The sequence below is a fragment of the Biomphalaria glabrata genome, chromosome 12, assembly GCF_947242115.1.
Source record: "Biomphalaria glabrata chromosome 12, xgBioGlab47.1, whole genome shotgun sequence".
Lineage (NCBI taxonomy): Eukaryota > Metazoa > Mollusca > Gastropoda > Planorbidae > Biomphalaria > Biomphalaria glabrata.
This window is the reverse complement of record NC_074722.1, coordinates 17,478,305-17,496,623: the sequence shown is the minus strand read 5'-3', so window position 1 is coordinate 17,496,623 and position 18,319 is coordinate 17,478,305. Positions and strand designations below refer to the sequence as shown.

The following is an 18,319-nucleotide window of genomic DNA, read 5'->3' as shown; positions in this document are numbered from 1 at the left end:
TTAAGTTGAAAGTATGGTGTTTGGAAACGTTTGAAGACTAACGTATGTCGATCTAGTATTATAAACATATAATAGGAAGAAGGAATGAATTAAAAAATATATTATTTATTCATTTATTTCTTGTTTCAATTAACAGAACTAATGTGTGTGGAGAAAACAGCGATTGATTAGTGTAAACAAAATACTGAAGCATACATACTGCGCATCCATCAAAAGGCGTGGTTGGTGGTAGAGTGGATAAAGGCTCACAGTTTATCTCTGGGTTTGAACCCCCTCGTAGACAGTAACACATTCCACTGTCTGTCTGACGGACTTCTCCCTCTGGAATAAGGACATCGCCAACATAACAGTTGGGATCTGAAATTAAAATAGAAAGAGAAAAGCATATCATAGCTCCATTTATTTATTTAGATAATCAAAGATTTGGCCGGGCCCAGTTTGGGTAGGGATACGCATAGTACTTTAAAATTAAGAGTTTGTATTAGAAAATAAATTCATTTTTGCATTTTATTCATGCTTTACTACGTAAAAAATTACTTTACGAGCCTTTCGTGTAGCGAAGTCATACGGTATATCATAAAAATTCTGTTTCCTAAATAGATCACACTTAGTAGCAAGAATTACCAAATGTTTCAATCTATCTACGAGAATTGTTACCGTTAAGTAATTCTTCATTAGTTTGAGACGCGAAAAGCTTATTTCACAAAATTCCACTATTACGGATATTGTATAATGCCTTTTTTTTGTTATCGCGCGTATCGTTCATATTGAATGACACACCGAAATGACAATTTGTCGTTATTTCAGGAGAGTTTTATAAGTTTTCTAAAGATTTTAATAATTTCCGGAGATTTCCAAGACTTTTTCGTATAATTTGCAATTTCAAGAGATTCCCAGGAGCTCCTGGTAAATCAAGACGCCGCGGAAAATCTGTTATAAGTTATAAAATGGTCGAATTTAATGAGTCATCCGGCTCTGTCTTAGGACGTTGGCTCGGGATATTCTCTATGCTGTAGGCAAGTTGGCTCTAGGGTGAGGCCGCTGCCTGTTTAGCAGTAGAGAGGGTTGGTGCTGCAGACTAAGTTGTAGTGGGACGATCTCTCAGCTGTGATCTCTAGCTCGTAGAGAGCCGTGCTAACTCAACACCAGTTTATCTTCTGCAGCGAAGGTTGCTCTAATCTGTCGTCATTAGGCAATAGCTATTGGGCAGTGGACAGTTTGGGCCGGGTACTGGGCAGATGATACTGGGCAGTATGTTAAGGGCGAGGACAGTAGGCAATGCTTTCTTGCTAACAGGTATATAATTGGGGGGGGTATCTGGTGTGGTCTGCTCCAGTTACAGCTTTCTATGGAGATCTGGTAGTTATACCAATCGGGTGTAGCAATCGGGGGTAGCAACCGGGCTGGGGATAAGACAGACAATTAGGAACCTCCTAAAGGTATTGAGCAGGGATTCCCATATCCCTTGCAATCATTCAGACGCAGGCATTGGTATCAATCCCAATAAGGCATTTAAGACAATCATGTATAAAATCTTAAAGCATGCGTATAGCTCAATAACAAAAAGATACAAGTAAGATAACCACAATAAATGTGTCATCATACAATGTAGGATGATACTAGTCAAGATTCATCCATTAAATTTGATAACGACGATAAGCAATCAGTTATAGTACAATGGGGAATGAGCATATTATATACTAAAGGATAAGATAAAAATGTAATACTAGGGATCGAGATACAGTATAAGGGTCTGATATAATTAATCAAAATGAAACTCATCTAAGGAACTATAAGTTCACAAGCGTGTGAGACATAATAATATGTATGAGGGATATAATAGAAATGTGAAATGATTAATTTTACATGGGCTTTGTAAGTTTAGAGCACTGTGATCTAAGTTCTTAGACAGTACTTAGATTCACGAAAGGTTATTGTTTACATCAATCACTAAAATACAGGAAGGGATGAAACATAACAAATCAAATATAATAACTATGGCTTCAAACGTAGACAACCTTAGCGGCATTAATATATGAAGATATAACACCGACATAAATAGTACAATGTACATACATAATAAAGTCATGATGTAATGACGGGGAACGTGGTTGTGTACTAATGTGTACTCACACATTCCTATAAGATAAAATAAGTCTAGTAAAATGTTTACACTCACCCGTTTGTCCCTAATGAAACCTCACAAGTTAACTTCCTAACAGGGGAGACTGAATGAATTCTAGCGGGCCTAACTTTGGATGCTTTGGTCTCTCTCTGTATATAGTTGGGACTTTTCATTTAACGGGTGGGGAAGATATCTAGCTGATTTTCTCACATGTATCGATGTACCGGAGATGTCAGGCGTCAGGTCAGATTTATAGCCAATATTCGTTGCCTACCGTGAGAGTAAAGTCTTAAGCGAATATGTATCTGTCCAGCCCGAGTGCAATGCTATTCTTAGGGCGGTGCGTATCCTGCGGGGGGGGGGGGGAGAATAGGTGTGAAAAGTTATTAGGCCGCTGCGTGTAGCGCCGGTGCAGCGACAATTGTGTGCTGGTCACCTGCACAGCGTCAAAATTAAAAGTTAGCCCTAGAGAGGCTAGTTAATGTTTTACGTGGAGATTCGTCCCGTGAGAAACAGTGTGAGGGGAGATAAATCCTACAAGAAATTAGTTATGGGTGGACAAGAAAATAATTGTTTTAAGTTAAAATAAAAGTTTCCCACGATTTGCTGGGAAAAACTCAAATGAACTTTTCCATGCAAGTTTCGTATCGTCACAATTACCACCGTGATTCTGTTTCTAATTACTTTATTTGTGATGATGATAGCTTGAATCTTTCAATAGCATATCGATACCATTGCTAGCATCCACGTCTTCTCTTTACACATCACCAAATCAGCTAGCTCTTCCTCTGACTCTGATCCATTCCAATTGTTATGAATGTTTTCCACAAAGAGCAAACGAGTAATTTTTTTTCCACAATTTTTTTAAATACCTTCTAAATCTCTAAATCTCCAAAATGCGTCCTACATTCTTCTTTCAAGGAAGATATAGACTTGTGTTGGCGAAACTAGCAGAGACATTGAATATCAGAATCTAAGTGTTCATCCTATGCAACGCAACAAGCCGCCACTGTCACACCCCAGCAGAAACACATAAGACTAGTTACCTGGAGTCGTGGTGATTGGATGACACGTGAGTTCCAAATTTCTCTGTCTGTATGGAGATGATCCTCCACAAAAACATACTTGCCCATCGGATGTTACCCGTTCTTGTCCATAGGGTATGATAAGTCCATCGATTCCACAGTTAGGACCTAAGAAAAGAAGACACATTAACATAGTGCTACATCTTAAAATTATCATAGATTCATTTTGCAGCCTTGTAGACGCCTTGGAAATCGTTGTGGACCTATGTAGGTCTATATCGACCAATTTGGGAATCACTGTTCTAGAATATACTGCACTGCAAGTGCATAATATAAACGCTGCGTATTAAATGATGTTTTAAATTGTATTTGACTTATACGCACACTAAAAATATTATTTCATTTTAAAAAATTGTATTGTAAAATGTAATAGATCATATAATAGAACACTCTTAATTTAGTAACTAAAAAAATTTCAACAGTTTTTTTTAAATAACAAAGGGTTATGCATAAATATTTTTAAAATATTCAGAATTTTGTATTCACCCAGTGGTAAACGCGCCTATTTTTTATTTTTTTTTACTATTAATCTCTCTATATAATTCTCTTCATGGCTCAACAGTTTGGACAAGCAAGGAGTAAAGAAAAGATCACTATTTTATTTATACAAGACGGACTAGAGTTATAATACGAAAAAAAATAAAGGGGGGGGGGGGGGAGAACAAGTAATATTCAGCCGTCACAAATTATCGATGCGGGACTTAACTGTTGTAACCAAGAAGTCATGAAAAGATCACACTTTTTTATTTCTACCCCACGTAGCTGTAGTGTTGAAAAAAAGATGGGGGGGGGGGGAACCAGTAATCTACTCCGTATTCACCCGTCACTAAATAGCGCCCTATTTGAAACGGATTTGGCAGGACCAAGTTCGGGTAAGGATACGGATAATAAGTGAAAATTAAGTTTTGTATTAGAAAATAAATTCGTCTTTGCATTTTATTCATTCTTGACTACGTACAGAATTACTTTACGAGCCTTGCGTGTAGCAAAGTCATACAGTATATCATAAAATTTCTGTTTCCTACATAGATCACGCTCATTAGCAAGAATTACCAAATGTTTTAAACTATCTTCGAGAATTGTTGACCTCAAGTAATTCTTCATTTGTTTGAGGTGCGAGAAGCTTCTTTCACCAACTTCCACAATTACGGCTAATGCACAATGCCGTTTTTTTTTTATCGCGCGTAGGATTGGCGTTTTCCATTTTGAATGACACTCCAAAATAACAATTTTTTGTCAATATAGTTCAGGAAATTTTTTTGAGTTTTCAAAATATTTTAATAATTTTCGGAGATTTCCAGGCCGTTTTGCAATTTCAGGAGATTTTAAGGAGCTCCTGGTAAATCAGGAGGCTACGGGAATTATGTTTTAAGTTATAAAATGGTTTAATTTAATAATGTACACCTAGAATTAGCGCGGGTCCTTTGAAAGTGTGGGGCCCATTGCGGTCGCATAGGTTGCATTGGCCTAAGGCCGGCCCTGCAAAATAACGGCGTATACTACGCCGTGGGTCGACTAGTAGTGAATAGTTTTACAAATAGTGTATTTTTATGAAAAAGCTGCTAGCAAAATTTATTTTAATAACTAAATTTATCGCTTTCAGAAAATAAAAAGGTAGCCGTTGCATCAGAACTTTAAAATATCTAAAATATCATAATGTCGGATTTTCAATATCTTTTCTAGTTTCTGTGATCTAAACAAGATGGACAAACAGACAGACCTCACAAATTGATTTCAGCTATTCCTCTTTTAGAGGCTGCTAAAAATTTAAAAGAAACTCCGTACCGTCAATATAAAAGAAAATGTCCATTTACTTTGGGGATATTCGGACTCAAAACAATAGCATACAAACCTAATGGTAATAAGGAATATATAAGGGAAAATACTGTACATTTATAGCCATTTCTTTTAATGCAATAAAAAACATTTCCGTTAATCAATATAGAACTAAATAATTTAATTACCAAAGATTACTTTCGTCTTTTGTTTTATGATTCATGTTTTGTTTGGTACAATCTTTTAATTGTGTAACATTTCAAGTGGATCCAAAAAAGTGGATGTGAGAGAAATAACGTGTACAATTTTCTAGGGAGACAAAACCTCACATTTTGATTGGTATACAAAAATAATTTCCAGTAATGAATTAACTAATTTGTTATTTTTAGCGGCCCACTAAAGGGGAAAAGACGTTATTAGCTTTATGTGATTAGTCCATCCGTCCGTTCATCCCGTTTCGATCTCAGAAACTAGAAGAAAAAATGAAAATCGGACATCATGATACTTTAGATCATTCTATTTTTTTTTCTTTTCCGAAAGTGAATCATTTAATTTTATAAAATTATCTATGCAAGCAGATTTTTCAAAAAAAATACACCACTTTTAAATGAACAACTTTAGGGGAGGTAAGTTTTGTTTTAAAAGATCAAAAACTTCTTCATTAATAACTCAAGCTTCATTCATAGATTCGCGCATTGGTATAAAAAAAATTGCTTCTAAGGTCACAAAAGAAAAAGTATCAATGAATCATTATAAAATATATTTCCCATTTATTAACTAACTCATATGGGATACTGATTCAAATGCTATTTTTTTAAAAAGAATTTTGATATGTTGTAGTTGAAAGTTAAAATATAACAACAGCGAACTATTTTTTTAGCGCGCAGTTTTGACACATCCTCACTAATCAAAAGACTGCAATCCAAATTATACGAAATAAAGGCCTGATGTTGATCTAGATTTAGATTTATATGTATTAAAAAATTTGAACAAATGTGCATCTATAATAATAATAATAATAAAGCTAGTCTTCGAGTCCAAAGATTAGTGAGGAATGGAGTATTACCCGTGGCTTCGCAGTCCCAACGGTGACCTACATTTTGTGCCACATCCAGGGCAAGCATAACCATTGTCCGCAGGCGGTCAATTTAGATTTTATTTTCGCCGTCTACGTTTGTCCTCGGCAGCAGATTTTCTTTTGGTCTCAAATGTATGTCCCGCGGCCTTCGTGATTGACATACAGCTGTCTTGTTTTGAGGTCGCATGCAACCAACTGCTCTCTTCTATTTCAGCCAAGGAAAGTTAACACCCAAGCTGGTCTTTGAAGCGTTTCCGCGGAGTGCTTCTGTTACGTCGACCACCTGCAGATACGTGCCCTGCCCAGAGCAACTGTCGGACAAAAAGAAGTCTCCCTATACTGTTTTTACCGGCGTTCACATCTATAAATTATTAAGGAAATAGCTTATCTTCTTACAGCTTAGGGGTGCAGATTTATATTTTACTAGTCAACCCACGGCGTAGCATACGCCGCTATTTTCCAGGGCCGGCCTTAGGCCACTGCTACCTATGCGACCGCAGTGGGCCCCGCACTTTCATAGGGCCCGTGAATATGATAAGAACAGCAAAGTGCACTATTGACCAGTAGGAGACATTAATCCTGATCATAATATTGGACTAACTCTAGCTCTAGTAATTTTTACATTAAAATTGTAAGTCTTATGACAGCTAATCTAGATCTAGATTCTAGATCTAGTCTGGATTCTATATTTAGATCTAGATCTTGATCTAACTAAAAGTCTTGATCTAAAGTTAGACTAGATTCTAGATCTAGCTCTAGATCTAGATCGAGATCTAGACAAGATTTAGAACTAGTCTATAAATCTAGTTCAAGTTTTTATTCCAATTCTAGATTTAGTCTTTATTATAGTTCTAGATTCTAGTTCTAGATTCTATTTTCTAAACCAAGTCTAGATCAATATCTAGACTACATCTAGAACTAGTCTAGTAATCTAGATGATAGATCTAGTATGGATTCTAATTCTATATATATATAGTCTAGATGTAGATCTAGACTATATTATGAATTAGTCTAGAAATCTAGATTCTAGATATAGGCTATACTATAATCTAGATCTAGTCTACATTTATAAAGTTGATAGATCTAGAGCAATTATATTTTATTGATCAGGATTAGTAGGCATATGATGTTCGCATGGGAAACCGATTAGTTGTGTGGGTTAATTTTTAAAAATTTCCTCGCCCTTCTACTCCAATATATTAATCGAAATTGTTGTGGAGAGGTACGTATCTGGGAGCATTAGCGTCACTTGGGGGGGGGGGGGGTGCGATGCAGGTGCAGTCGTATTGGGTGAAACCATTTTAGGGATGACAACCAAGTTGAAAAATTATATCTTGGCATAAGCTGACACATCGGAAAAAATAATTATATTAAAATCTCTAGATATGTGCCCAAACATGCCTAGACACGTCTAGATGGTAGTTTAAGTTTAAATGACAATGCACAACGTTATACCATTTCTGTCTAAGTATAACAAAGGAAACCTGTTCAGGTAATGTTTAGTCTATTTCTAATTTTATTAAATATCATTGTAAAATTTGCAATCATATTTGAATAAATGTCATTTTAACCGTGTGATTTATAATAACACTCATTTTACATTTGAGTAAAAAATTAATAAAAGTAAATAATCAGCTCACTGTATTGGTTCAACAAAAAGAACTAACTAGCAATAGTGTTCATCGGAACATATTTGAAGAAATGAGGGAGGGGTGACACCCTGAGCTACCGCACTTAGTGCCACGACACTTTATCGGGAGGTTTCCATGCTGATCTTAGGTTAACGCTATTCTACTTATTCCAGAAGAGTTAGAAGCGTCATAACAAAAGCGACGTGTTGCACTGTTTGCATTTTATGTGAAAAATAAAACCAAATGATTTTTAAAATTGTATTACTTTAAACCAGTGATTCCCAAAGTGGTCTAAATAGACCCCCAGGGGTCCACGAAGACTTCGAAGGGTTTACGAAAGTGAAAAAATAAATTGGGGGTCTATGAGATGTCCATGGGAGTCTGCGATAATATCATTTCATTTGTGGCTTAAATTTTCACTCCCATTAATGTAATTATTTCCTACACTGATATATGATCTGTACCTTAGTTAATCTTTTAAATATTTATCCTGCTATTCAAAGGGAAAATGTTTGTATTTAATTTTAATACTTATTTAAATATCTTAATTTTGTCTACATGTAAGTTATGTTTAACAAAAAGAAATGTAGATTGTACACCGTTGATTATTTAAAATTGGGATTCATTCTTTCCTTGTCAAGCAAGCGGTTGCCTAAGTGCCTTTTTATGACGATATGAAACTAATTACGCTGGAGGTTAATTTGAGACGATGCCACCCTGATAAAAAGATAAAAGTTTGAAAAAGATAAGATCAGAATAGACCCACAAAATCTCTCTTCGACATCATAAAGAGAAGATGATGGTTTGTGAACGACTTACAATATCTCTTTATTTATAGCCAAATACGGAAAACACTTTAGGTAAAACATTGATTTTACCTGCCGTTGAAATAGTTTTAAAAACTGTTTTACACAAACCTACATCTGATATTATTAAACGAATTTCTTGCAACAATACAGTTCAAGGGAACATCGGTGTTTTCTTTATATGAGAAAAGAGTCCTTGTAATCACAACACATTTCCGTAAGGATCAATAAAGCAGTCTAAGTCTTAGTCTTAAAAGCTTCTTATGTAATTCTTTTCAAACGACATAAACAGTTTGGGATCAGCGGTCTAGCAGGCCCTGACAGGATGTAGCGCTGTTTGCTGCAAACTGCCTAAGGGTTGGTGGCTCCTTACTTTTCCTCAGGGTTGACTCACAAAACCCATGTTTATAGTTGCAAGACAGCAGAGGTTTGAATTCAGATATCCTTCTGCTAGGTGGGTAGAAAGCCAAGGCTAATGAGTTCCGCCTGTCCAAGGCTTACTGGTTTAGGTGCCAGTTACTCGCCTTCGCCACTTCTCCTGTTAGTGAAAACATTTCTGCGGACCCAATATTTGAGCCACACATGAAAGATCATAAAATACAAGAGAAACTGATCTTTGTGAAAAAGTTTACAAGAATCCCTAAAGCAAATTAATTAATTAATATTTAATGTTTGAAAGACTACTTTATATAACAACACATTTCTATATGAAACATAATATCCGTAGCAACGGATGATGAGCCTCCAAAAAAGAACATAACCAGTGTGTTTGATGATTCCAGGAATACATATTTTGTTATTTTAATTGGTTTAAATTTAAATTTTATCAATAAAAATGACATCTGTATAACTTCAAATGCAGCTTTAAATTACTTTTTCACTCTGAGACTCACTACATTTAGAAATTAGTTTTAAAAATGTTGATGAATTTGCAAAAAATGCAATATAAGTTAAGCAGGGGGTCTACCGAAAATCAGAAACCATGACAAGGGGTTAACGAGACAAAAAAGTTTGGGAACCACTGCTTTGAACGATCAAAACAAGACTATAGCTTGAATATTCTTGGTCCATTGGTGAATTTCATGTGGGCCGTCTTTCAGTTTGTGTGATAACACAAACTCTCTTTCTAATCTTGTATTATTATTGATTTATGTTTTGTAATGTATAATAAAAAATCGAGTAAAGTTTCAACTTGATCTGAGATTGGGTGTTGGATAATTAACGAGTATAATATTATGCGCAGACAGACAAAGCGATTTAAAGTTTGTAATAAAAATAAAAAAAATTACACTTGTGACACTACAATGTCTCCATTACTCATATTTGGATGAGAGAAAAAAATCACTCTATAAGTCTCTAGCTACCTTCCGGGCATTCTAAAGGTCCGTACAACCTACACCTACCATTAGGACAGCGTGGACAGCACTCATCATATACAGCGTCAACACAAGGGGGCTCCGCGCACGTTGCGTGAATACATAGCCATTCTCTGGTGCCTGACCAGCTGTTGCATTCACAGAAAGAACATTTATCCGTGGGTTTCAATTCCTCCTGTCAAAGAGAGAAGAGATGTAATGTATTCAGTTGTCTTTATACAAAGCTTATATCAACTCAGTCTGTCTGTCTGTTTGTCTGGTCAAAAGTTTGTACACGTTGTTTCTCTCTCACCCAATCTCGGATAAAGCTTAAATTTTTCCGCAATTATTTTTTTTCACCTGATAAGATAAGAATTAACTTTTGGTAATTAACTATTTGTTTAGTATCTCAAACTATGGAAAGAAATGGTACTTGACTGAAATGGTGGTATAAAATGAATTAGTCCCCTTCATAAATTGTCGAACACAAACGTGAAATAGAAACAATATATAATTGTACAATCTTCCATGTTCATACCCTCTTCGCTAGCAAAGTGGTTACCGTGTTGGCTTGAGAAGCCTGAGAAGGTTTTGACCCAAGAGCTCGAATTCAGGTCGTTAATTTATTTTTTTTAAAGTAAATACATTTAAAAAGCGATCACCCAGTTACTACGTTCTTTCTTTACCCCCTCCCCCCTCACTTTTACAGTGGTCCAGATAAGTGACAGGATCATATCGTATTGAGAAAGCTAAAAGCATGACATTGCGCTGTACAAAAAGTATGGAAAACAAACAAAATATATAACAAAAAACTCTTTAAAAAATCGTTTCTTTTTTTTTTGTTATGATTGATTCATCTCTTGTCTATGTGTGAATGAAGAATTGTGCAAAGTTTCAACGTGCTCCGAGAATCAATGTGAGAGTAATAACATGTTTCATCTTTTTACAGACAGACAGACAGACAGAGTGAGCTGATAAAACCTTTGTAAAAAATATTTCTAATCGCATAGATTTATTATTGTTAGTCTAAATATTTACATGACTGATCCAAACTAATTGATACACTTAAAATAAGCTTTGTATTTTTTTTTTTAAGTATTTTTTTTTTTTTGTATTTTGTTTGTTACTCAATATTCTCAGGTATAAAGAGGAGAGATTCATTCAGATTTCTGTTTACTAAATATCCAGACAAAATGTTAATTTAGCCTCAGATCACTTTTAACTAACGCCTGAGATGAGCTCCATTTGGTAGCAAGGCTGGAAGGATTAGTCCTCCCGTAGAGCCTTAACAAGAAACTCTGCTGTTAGGCGTAGTGCCTTTAAGCTCCCATACAGGTCAAGTGAATCTGCAGACAAACTATCCCGCAGCTTTCGGAGCTGGGGACCTTCATGCGCCTGACAGCTTGTCTGGTTCGAGGTTCAGGTAATATATAAAGGCCCCATACCCTGCTCTGGAGGGGTCCTTAAGTACGGACCCATCTGTGTGGCAGAAGATGGCATCTGATGGGTACGATTTGAGTGTATGTTTTGCCATCTTTTCAAGTATGTCCGGGTTTATATGTCATCTAGTGCCCCCCCTCTAGTCCCGCTAGTGTAAGGTTTATGGGAGGGCTGGACAGACTCCTCCTTGGAGGTCAGGTACCTATCTTGCGGATTGGTACCAGGTGGGTGGGGAGCCCTGTGTCGCTCCTTTTTAGTGCTCCAGGACTACTAATATCGCCCTCTCTCTCTCCTAAGGCCGAGGGGAGGCACATTACACATTGTTTTTGCAGCGCATGTTGGGCTCGTCCTAAAGGTGCCAGTTATGAACCCTAATGCCTGGGCCTGTACTTTGTCGAGTGATTCGAGGGCAGTTTTGCTCGCATTGACTTGGACTGGCAGTGAGTATTCGATTTGCGAGCGGACACCCCTTATGTACAGTGTGCGTAGCATGTCAGCTCGGGCGCCCCACTTTGTGTTAGCCAGCTTTCTTACTAACCCAAGCTTCTCCGAGGCCTTTTGTTCAACTTCTTGGATGTGCAAGTGCATTGCCAATTTTCTATCCAGGGTAACCCCTAGATATTTGGGCCTGTTTTCGCAGTTGAGTCGCAGTTCACCGAGTTCAAGAGATGGTATGGAGGTCTGCTTTAAGTGCTGCCTGAATATGGTCAGCTCGCTTCCCGGTTGACCAGAGGACAATATCATCAGCATATAGCAGCTTACGTGTCCGCAGAGGGCCTAGTGCATACCTTTTTGGACCCTCCCCTTTTTTTTTTCCAAAAACAACAAATTGTAATGTAATAAATATATTTTGCTCAATAATAAGAATCAAACAAGGTTATAAAGACAGTTTTTGTGGAAACACAAACTCAAAATCGGCCCCCGAAGTGGTCCACCTAGAATCCTCACCAGAATTCAAACACGGGACTTCCGGTTCCAAGTGCGTTACCCCGCAGCCACATCATCTCCATATATTCATTTAGCATACACATTTTTAAAATAATAATTATTAACTTTAATCATACATTAATAAATTAATAACATGTTACATGTAATAAAGAGAAACAAAAAAAGATTTATTCTTCTAACAAAATGAGATAAATTGGCAACACGAAAAAAAATTCTTAACCTACATTAAGCTACAACTGTGTACAATAACTTCCCCCTCGTAAATAAAAATTAATTTCTCCATTGACTTTGTCATACAAATTAGACATAGAACTAGCTAGATCAAGACCTAGTTTTAGATCTAAATCTAGATTGAAGATCTAAGTCTAGGTCTACAAGTAGATCTAAGTCTAGATATAAATCTTGATATAGAATCTACTATATCTAGATTAGAACTCGTATGAATTTACACGTTTAATCTTCAAATTACTAGACATAAGCCACCCCTAAGCTGTCAGAAGATAAGTTGTTGCCTAATAATTATAATTTTATTCAAATTATCAATACATTTATTATATATATATATACTAGCCTGACATTACCCGCGGCCTGCGGGTCTAAGTTTGTGTTTAATAATCTAGTGGATTGGATTTAGATGTATGTTAAACGTAGCTAATGATCCTTTCAAGTTTTTTCTCTTTCGCTACGAGAATAAAATTAGTTTTGCGAAAATCGGTTTACCCGAAGCCGATATATTTTCTATCTATTAAAAAGGAAAAGAGCGATAGCTTTGTTAAATGAATGGGATTATAAAGTGAACAATTAAACGAAATAATTTTTAGTACGCGATTGATGAATGAATATAGGCGATTATAAGCCAATCTAAACTCGGCTTCGCAGCTTTCGTAAACGAATGTAGTCTATTAGAAATGCTTTAGAAAACCAAGTTTGAATGTTTATTTGATCAAAATATGAAATGAATGGACTTTAATGAATATGTTTATGTGTTAAAGTATAAAACTATCTGTGCGAAGAGAAATTTTATCATCTTAGAGTTGAATTAGAGTTTTAGATCTAGAGATAGGATTATAAAGTAAACAATTAAACGAATTCATTTTTAGTACGCGATTCAATACGGTATTGTCTAATGAAAGAATGTTCGTCAGGAAATCTGTAGTCACAGAACTAATTAATGTAAAAAATGCTTTTGAAACACAAAATTGAAAGTTAATTTTATTATATAATGAAATCAATGGATCTTCTTTAGTATTTTCATGTGTCTAAGTAAAAAACTATCTGCACAAAGTGTATTTCTTAAAATTAGATCTAGGTCTAAATCCTTTCGATCTTTTCTCATCTCAACATTGTATACATGGCCTAGATCCATAAATACTATAGCTTTAATAGAGTTGGACAACTTTTTTTTTTTTGAGGGTCTTAAGTTTGTTTTAGGGCTACAATACATACACTACGGTCTAAGTTGGTGCCCAAGAAACATTCCTGCCAAGTTTGATCAAGATTGGTCAAGCGGTTTTGATGTCTATAAGTCACATACATACATACACCTCACATTCTACTTTATAGTATAGAAGACTAGACATATGTTACCCGCGACCCGCGGGTCTTTATTGGCGCATTACTGTCGATATAGTCACTGAGATTGTTTTGTAAACAATTAAACGAAATAATAATGTAATAAGTAAAGCGAATGTCTCAATGTAAAAATAGTGTGAATGAAGCTATGAAATCAAAATAGCTAATAGGCTTGAATCCATTTTTTCAAATTAAAACATTTGCTTTTTTTGCCTAACCCGAAGCCGATACATTCATATCTATTAAAAACGAAAAGAGCGATAGCTTTGTTAAATGAATGGGATTATAAAGTGAACAATTAAACGAAATAATTCTTAGTACGCGATTCATGAATGAATATAGATCTAGGCCTATCTCAACACGGCTTCGCAGCTTTCGCAATCGAATGTAGCTTTAGAAAACCAAATTTGAATGTTTATTTGATCAAAATATGAAGTGAATGGACTTTAATGAATATGTTTATGTGTTAAAGTATAAAACTATCCGTGCGAAGAGAAGTTTTATCATCTTAGAGTTGAATTAGAGTTTTAGATCTAGGGATTATAAAGTAAACAATTAAACGAATTAATTTTTAGTACGCGATTCATTACGGTATTGTCTAATGAAAGAATGTTCGTCAGGAAATCTGTAGTCACAGATATAAGGAACTAATTTATGTAAAAAATGCTTTTGAAACACAAAATTGAAGGTTAATTTTATTATATAATGAAATCAATGGACCTTCTTTTGTATTTTCATGTGTCAAAGTAAAAAACTATCTGCGCAAAGTGTATTTCTTAAAATTAGATCTAGGTCTAAATCCTTTCGATCTTTTCTCATGTCAACATTGTAGACATGGCCTAAGTCCATAAATACTATAGCTGTAATAGAGTCGGACAACTTTATTTTTTTTTTAAGGTCTTAAGTTTGTTTTAGGGCTACAATACATACACTACGGTCTAAGTTAGTACCCAAGAAACATTCCTGCCTAGTTTTATCAAGATTGGTCAAGCAGTTTTGATGTCTATAAGTAACATACATACATACATACATACACCTCACATTCTACTTTATAATATATATATACATATATATATATATACTATAAATATATCTAAGATTTGGGCTCTATTTATTTTATTATTTAGACTGTCAAGTGTTTGCCCCTATAAAGAGTATATGTCAAAACTGCGCGCTACAAAAGTAGTTCATTATTTTTGAAACTTATATCTAAAACAAGGTTCTTATCAAAATTATTTTTTTGAAAACAACATTAGAATCAGTATTTTATTCAATGAGTTAGTTAATAAATGCAAAATATATTTTATAATGATCCAAAGATACTTTTAACTTTGTGACCTTAGATGCAATTTTCGTTTGTACCAGTGCGCGAATCTATGAATGAAGCTTAAGTCATTACTGAATAAGTCCATGACGTTTAAAAAAAAAGTTAATCTCCCGATGTTTTTCATTGAAAAGTGGTGTAATCTTTTGAAAAATCTGTTTGCATAGATAATTAAAAAAATTAGATGGTTCACTTTCGGAAAAGAAAAAATGTAGCCGTTGCATCAGAGCTTGGAATGATCTAAAATATTCTGATGTCCGATTTTCATTTTCTCTTCTAGTTTCTGGGATCTAAACGGGACGGATGGACAGACTGACAGATAGGCCACACAAAACTAATAGCGTCTTTTCCCCTTTCGGGGGACCGCTAATAATAAATAAAATAAATATAAAATGTATTACTTAACTCTAAATATGTACAAATAGTTACTATCTAATTTTATTTCTACAAAACACAAGATATTTTTGTGGTGAAAATAGCAGTACTTGTAATACTACTGTCAAAATTCTATTTCTTTAGCCAAGGACACGTTCACTGTTTGTAGTCTGACGTTTCATTGTGTTTCAGATTCACAGTTTTGTTTATTGAAATATTGGTCAGTGATGACTTCTGTTTTCTTTAAGAAAAAATATGGCATCAGCTGGCATTAGGTATATAGGTATGTGCTTTGGCCAAAGAAAACACTATGAGATTGAAACATGCTAAAATGCATTCTCAATTTTACAACAATTTATGTTCGATCACATTTCATGAATAAACTGTAGATGAGTGTGTCTCTAACTTTTACTAGTAGCGAAAAAACAATTAGTTCGCGTCCCCTTTAGCTAAACTAATCACCATAAATAAAATAAATACAATAACAAGATTACAAAGAGAGTTTGTGTTACACAAACTCAGAGGCGGCCCCCGTCGAAGTCGGATCCCTGTCGGATCTGCATACTCGCAAATAATATTCAAGAGGTGATTTAATTTTGATGTAAAATGTTTTACACCTTTCGGATGTTCCTTCAGAGTTGAAGATAATTACTTCCTAGTCCAAACCTCCCGCAGGACGACGGGGGATGGGAGCGGGCAGGTTTGAACCCTGGGCCATCCATAAATCTGAACGACAGTCCAGCGCGCAAACCGCACGACCAGGCAGCCATCCGATGGTCAAAAGTAATAATGTTTCAAAGATTCATTTGCCGTAAATTTAAATTTAATAAAAAAATAGTAGATTAGTTTTAGTATATTAAAACATTACAATATTGATCAAAACGTTTGGAAATGAAAATCTACACTTTTTTTTTTACATCAAGTTTAGAAATTGAAATTCTACATCTTAATCTAGTCTATTTTAGTCTAAACTAGATCTAGAAATTCTAGATCTAGACTCTAAAATAATTTTAATTAGAATATAAATCCAGATCTAGATATACTGTAATAAAAATCTAGATCTAGTTTAAAAAATCTAGATTAGATCTAAATCAAGATATCATTCCTTTTTTAAACGCGAGTCACATAACGAGGCTTAATAAACATTACTATACCGAGTTCTTTTTTCATTTCATTTGAAGAATTAATTCCATATAACGTCAGAGGGAAAAAAAAACACTACGTCACACGGCCTAGCTAGACTAAAAATCGCCTTCATCTATAAGAGCCATTTATCGAGTGTTCATAGAATTTGGTGCACCGAGTGCGTTCTTTAAGCATTTCATTTAAAGAATTCATTCCATATGACGTCAAAGGAAAAAAAAACACTACGTCACACGGCCTAGCTAGAATAAAAATCGCCTTCATCATTACGAGCCTTTTATCGAGTGTTCATAGACATTGGTGCACCGAGTGCGTTCTTTTAGCATTTCATTTAAAGAATTCATTCCATATGACGTCAAAGGAAAAAAAAACACTACGTCACAAGGCCTAGCTAGACTAAAAATCACCTTTATCAACACGAGCCATTTCTCGAGTGTTCATAGACATTGGTGCACCGAGTGCGTTCTTTTAGCATTTCATTTAAAGAATTCATTCCATATGACGTCAAAGGAAAAAAAAACACTACGTCACAAGGCCTAGCTAGACTAAAAATCACCTTTATCAACACGAGCCATTTCTCGAGTGTTCATAGACATTGGTGCACCGAGTGCGTTCTTTTAGCATTTCATTTAAAGAATTCATACCATGTGACGTCAAAGGAAAAAAAAAATACTACGTCACACGGCTTAGTTAGACTAAAATATGTTTTTATTAATACAAGCAATTTGTTCGAGGGTTAATAGACATTGGTGCAACGAGTGCGTTCTTTTAACATTACATTTAAAGAGTCCATTCATATGACGTCAAAGAAAAAAAATTCCATTACCTCACAATAGGCTAGTACCGGTACCATAAAAAAAATGTCTTTATTTACACGAGATATTTAACGAGGGTTCATAGACATTGGTGCACTGAGTTCTAATAGATATTATTTAAAAAGGATCAAAGCCACATTGTTTTTGCGTTTTGTCTGTCAGTCGGTCTGTCCGTTATCTTGATATAAAAAAAACAACTAAAAGTTATTAAAAATTGATTAACCTTTATTTTACGTTTCAAAACATCGCAATAATTTTTAGGTATGAACACAATTGAAAAGTTTATATAATAGATTGTTCCGGATGTTTGTGTAAATAGTAAAAGAAAAAGAGAATTTCAGATAAATGTAATACCGTTAATTAAATTTTTTGGATGGTCTCGTATAAAAATTAGATGTACTACAGCCACGTGGAGAGATTTTCATACCTTACTTTGGTGTTTGGATTCTGTTTTCCTTAAAAATCGGAACATAATATTAACGATAATTAGATTTTTTAATGTTTTAGGTAGAAAGTTAAATGTACTGTAAGAGAGTAGTGAGTTAAAATATTTTTCATAAAAATCCGTAAAAACATTATTTCGTAAATGAGAAGATTATTTGTTTATTAATTAGAAGAGGGAGTTCAAATAATTATTTGGCGTTAGTAGATTTTTAAATAAATTCGGAAATTTCTGGCGACGATTTGTAAGAAACAAAATCCGGAACTTTCTTTATCGATTACAAAACTTCTATGTTATGTTTTACAAGAAAATTAAATGTCTAAAAAGTAATTTTCAGTAATCAATTCTAGTAAATTACTTTTTTTAAAAGCCTTATGCGATTTCAAACAATTATTAGGCATAAA

At 34.8% G+C, this 18,319-nt stretch overlaps 1 protein-coding gene across 2 annotated transcripts in view; it reads right to left on the bottom strand.

Moving 5' to 3' along the window:
* The window catches only part of LOC106070105 (kielin/chordin-like protein), a 69,875-nt gene that overhangs the window by 8,527 nt on the left and 43,029 nt on the right, over window positions 1–18,319 (bottom strand). For both annotated transcript variants that reach the window (XM_056006567.1, XM_056006568.1), the window contains 3 exons: window positions 9,905–10,052; window positions 3,172–3,318; window positions 200–357 (listed from right to left, as the gene is read on the bottom strand). In XM_056006567.1, coding sequence (XP_055862542.1) covers window positions 200–357; window positions 3,172–3,318; window positions 9,905–10,052 — 453 coding nt within the window. The remainder of the gene's footprint in view (window positions 1–199; window positions 358–3,171; window positions 3,319–9,904; window positions 10,053–18,319) is intronic.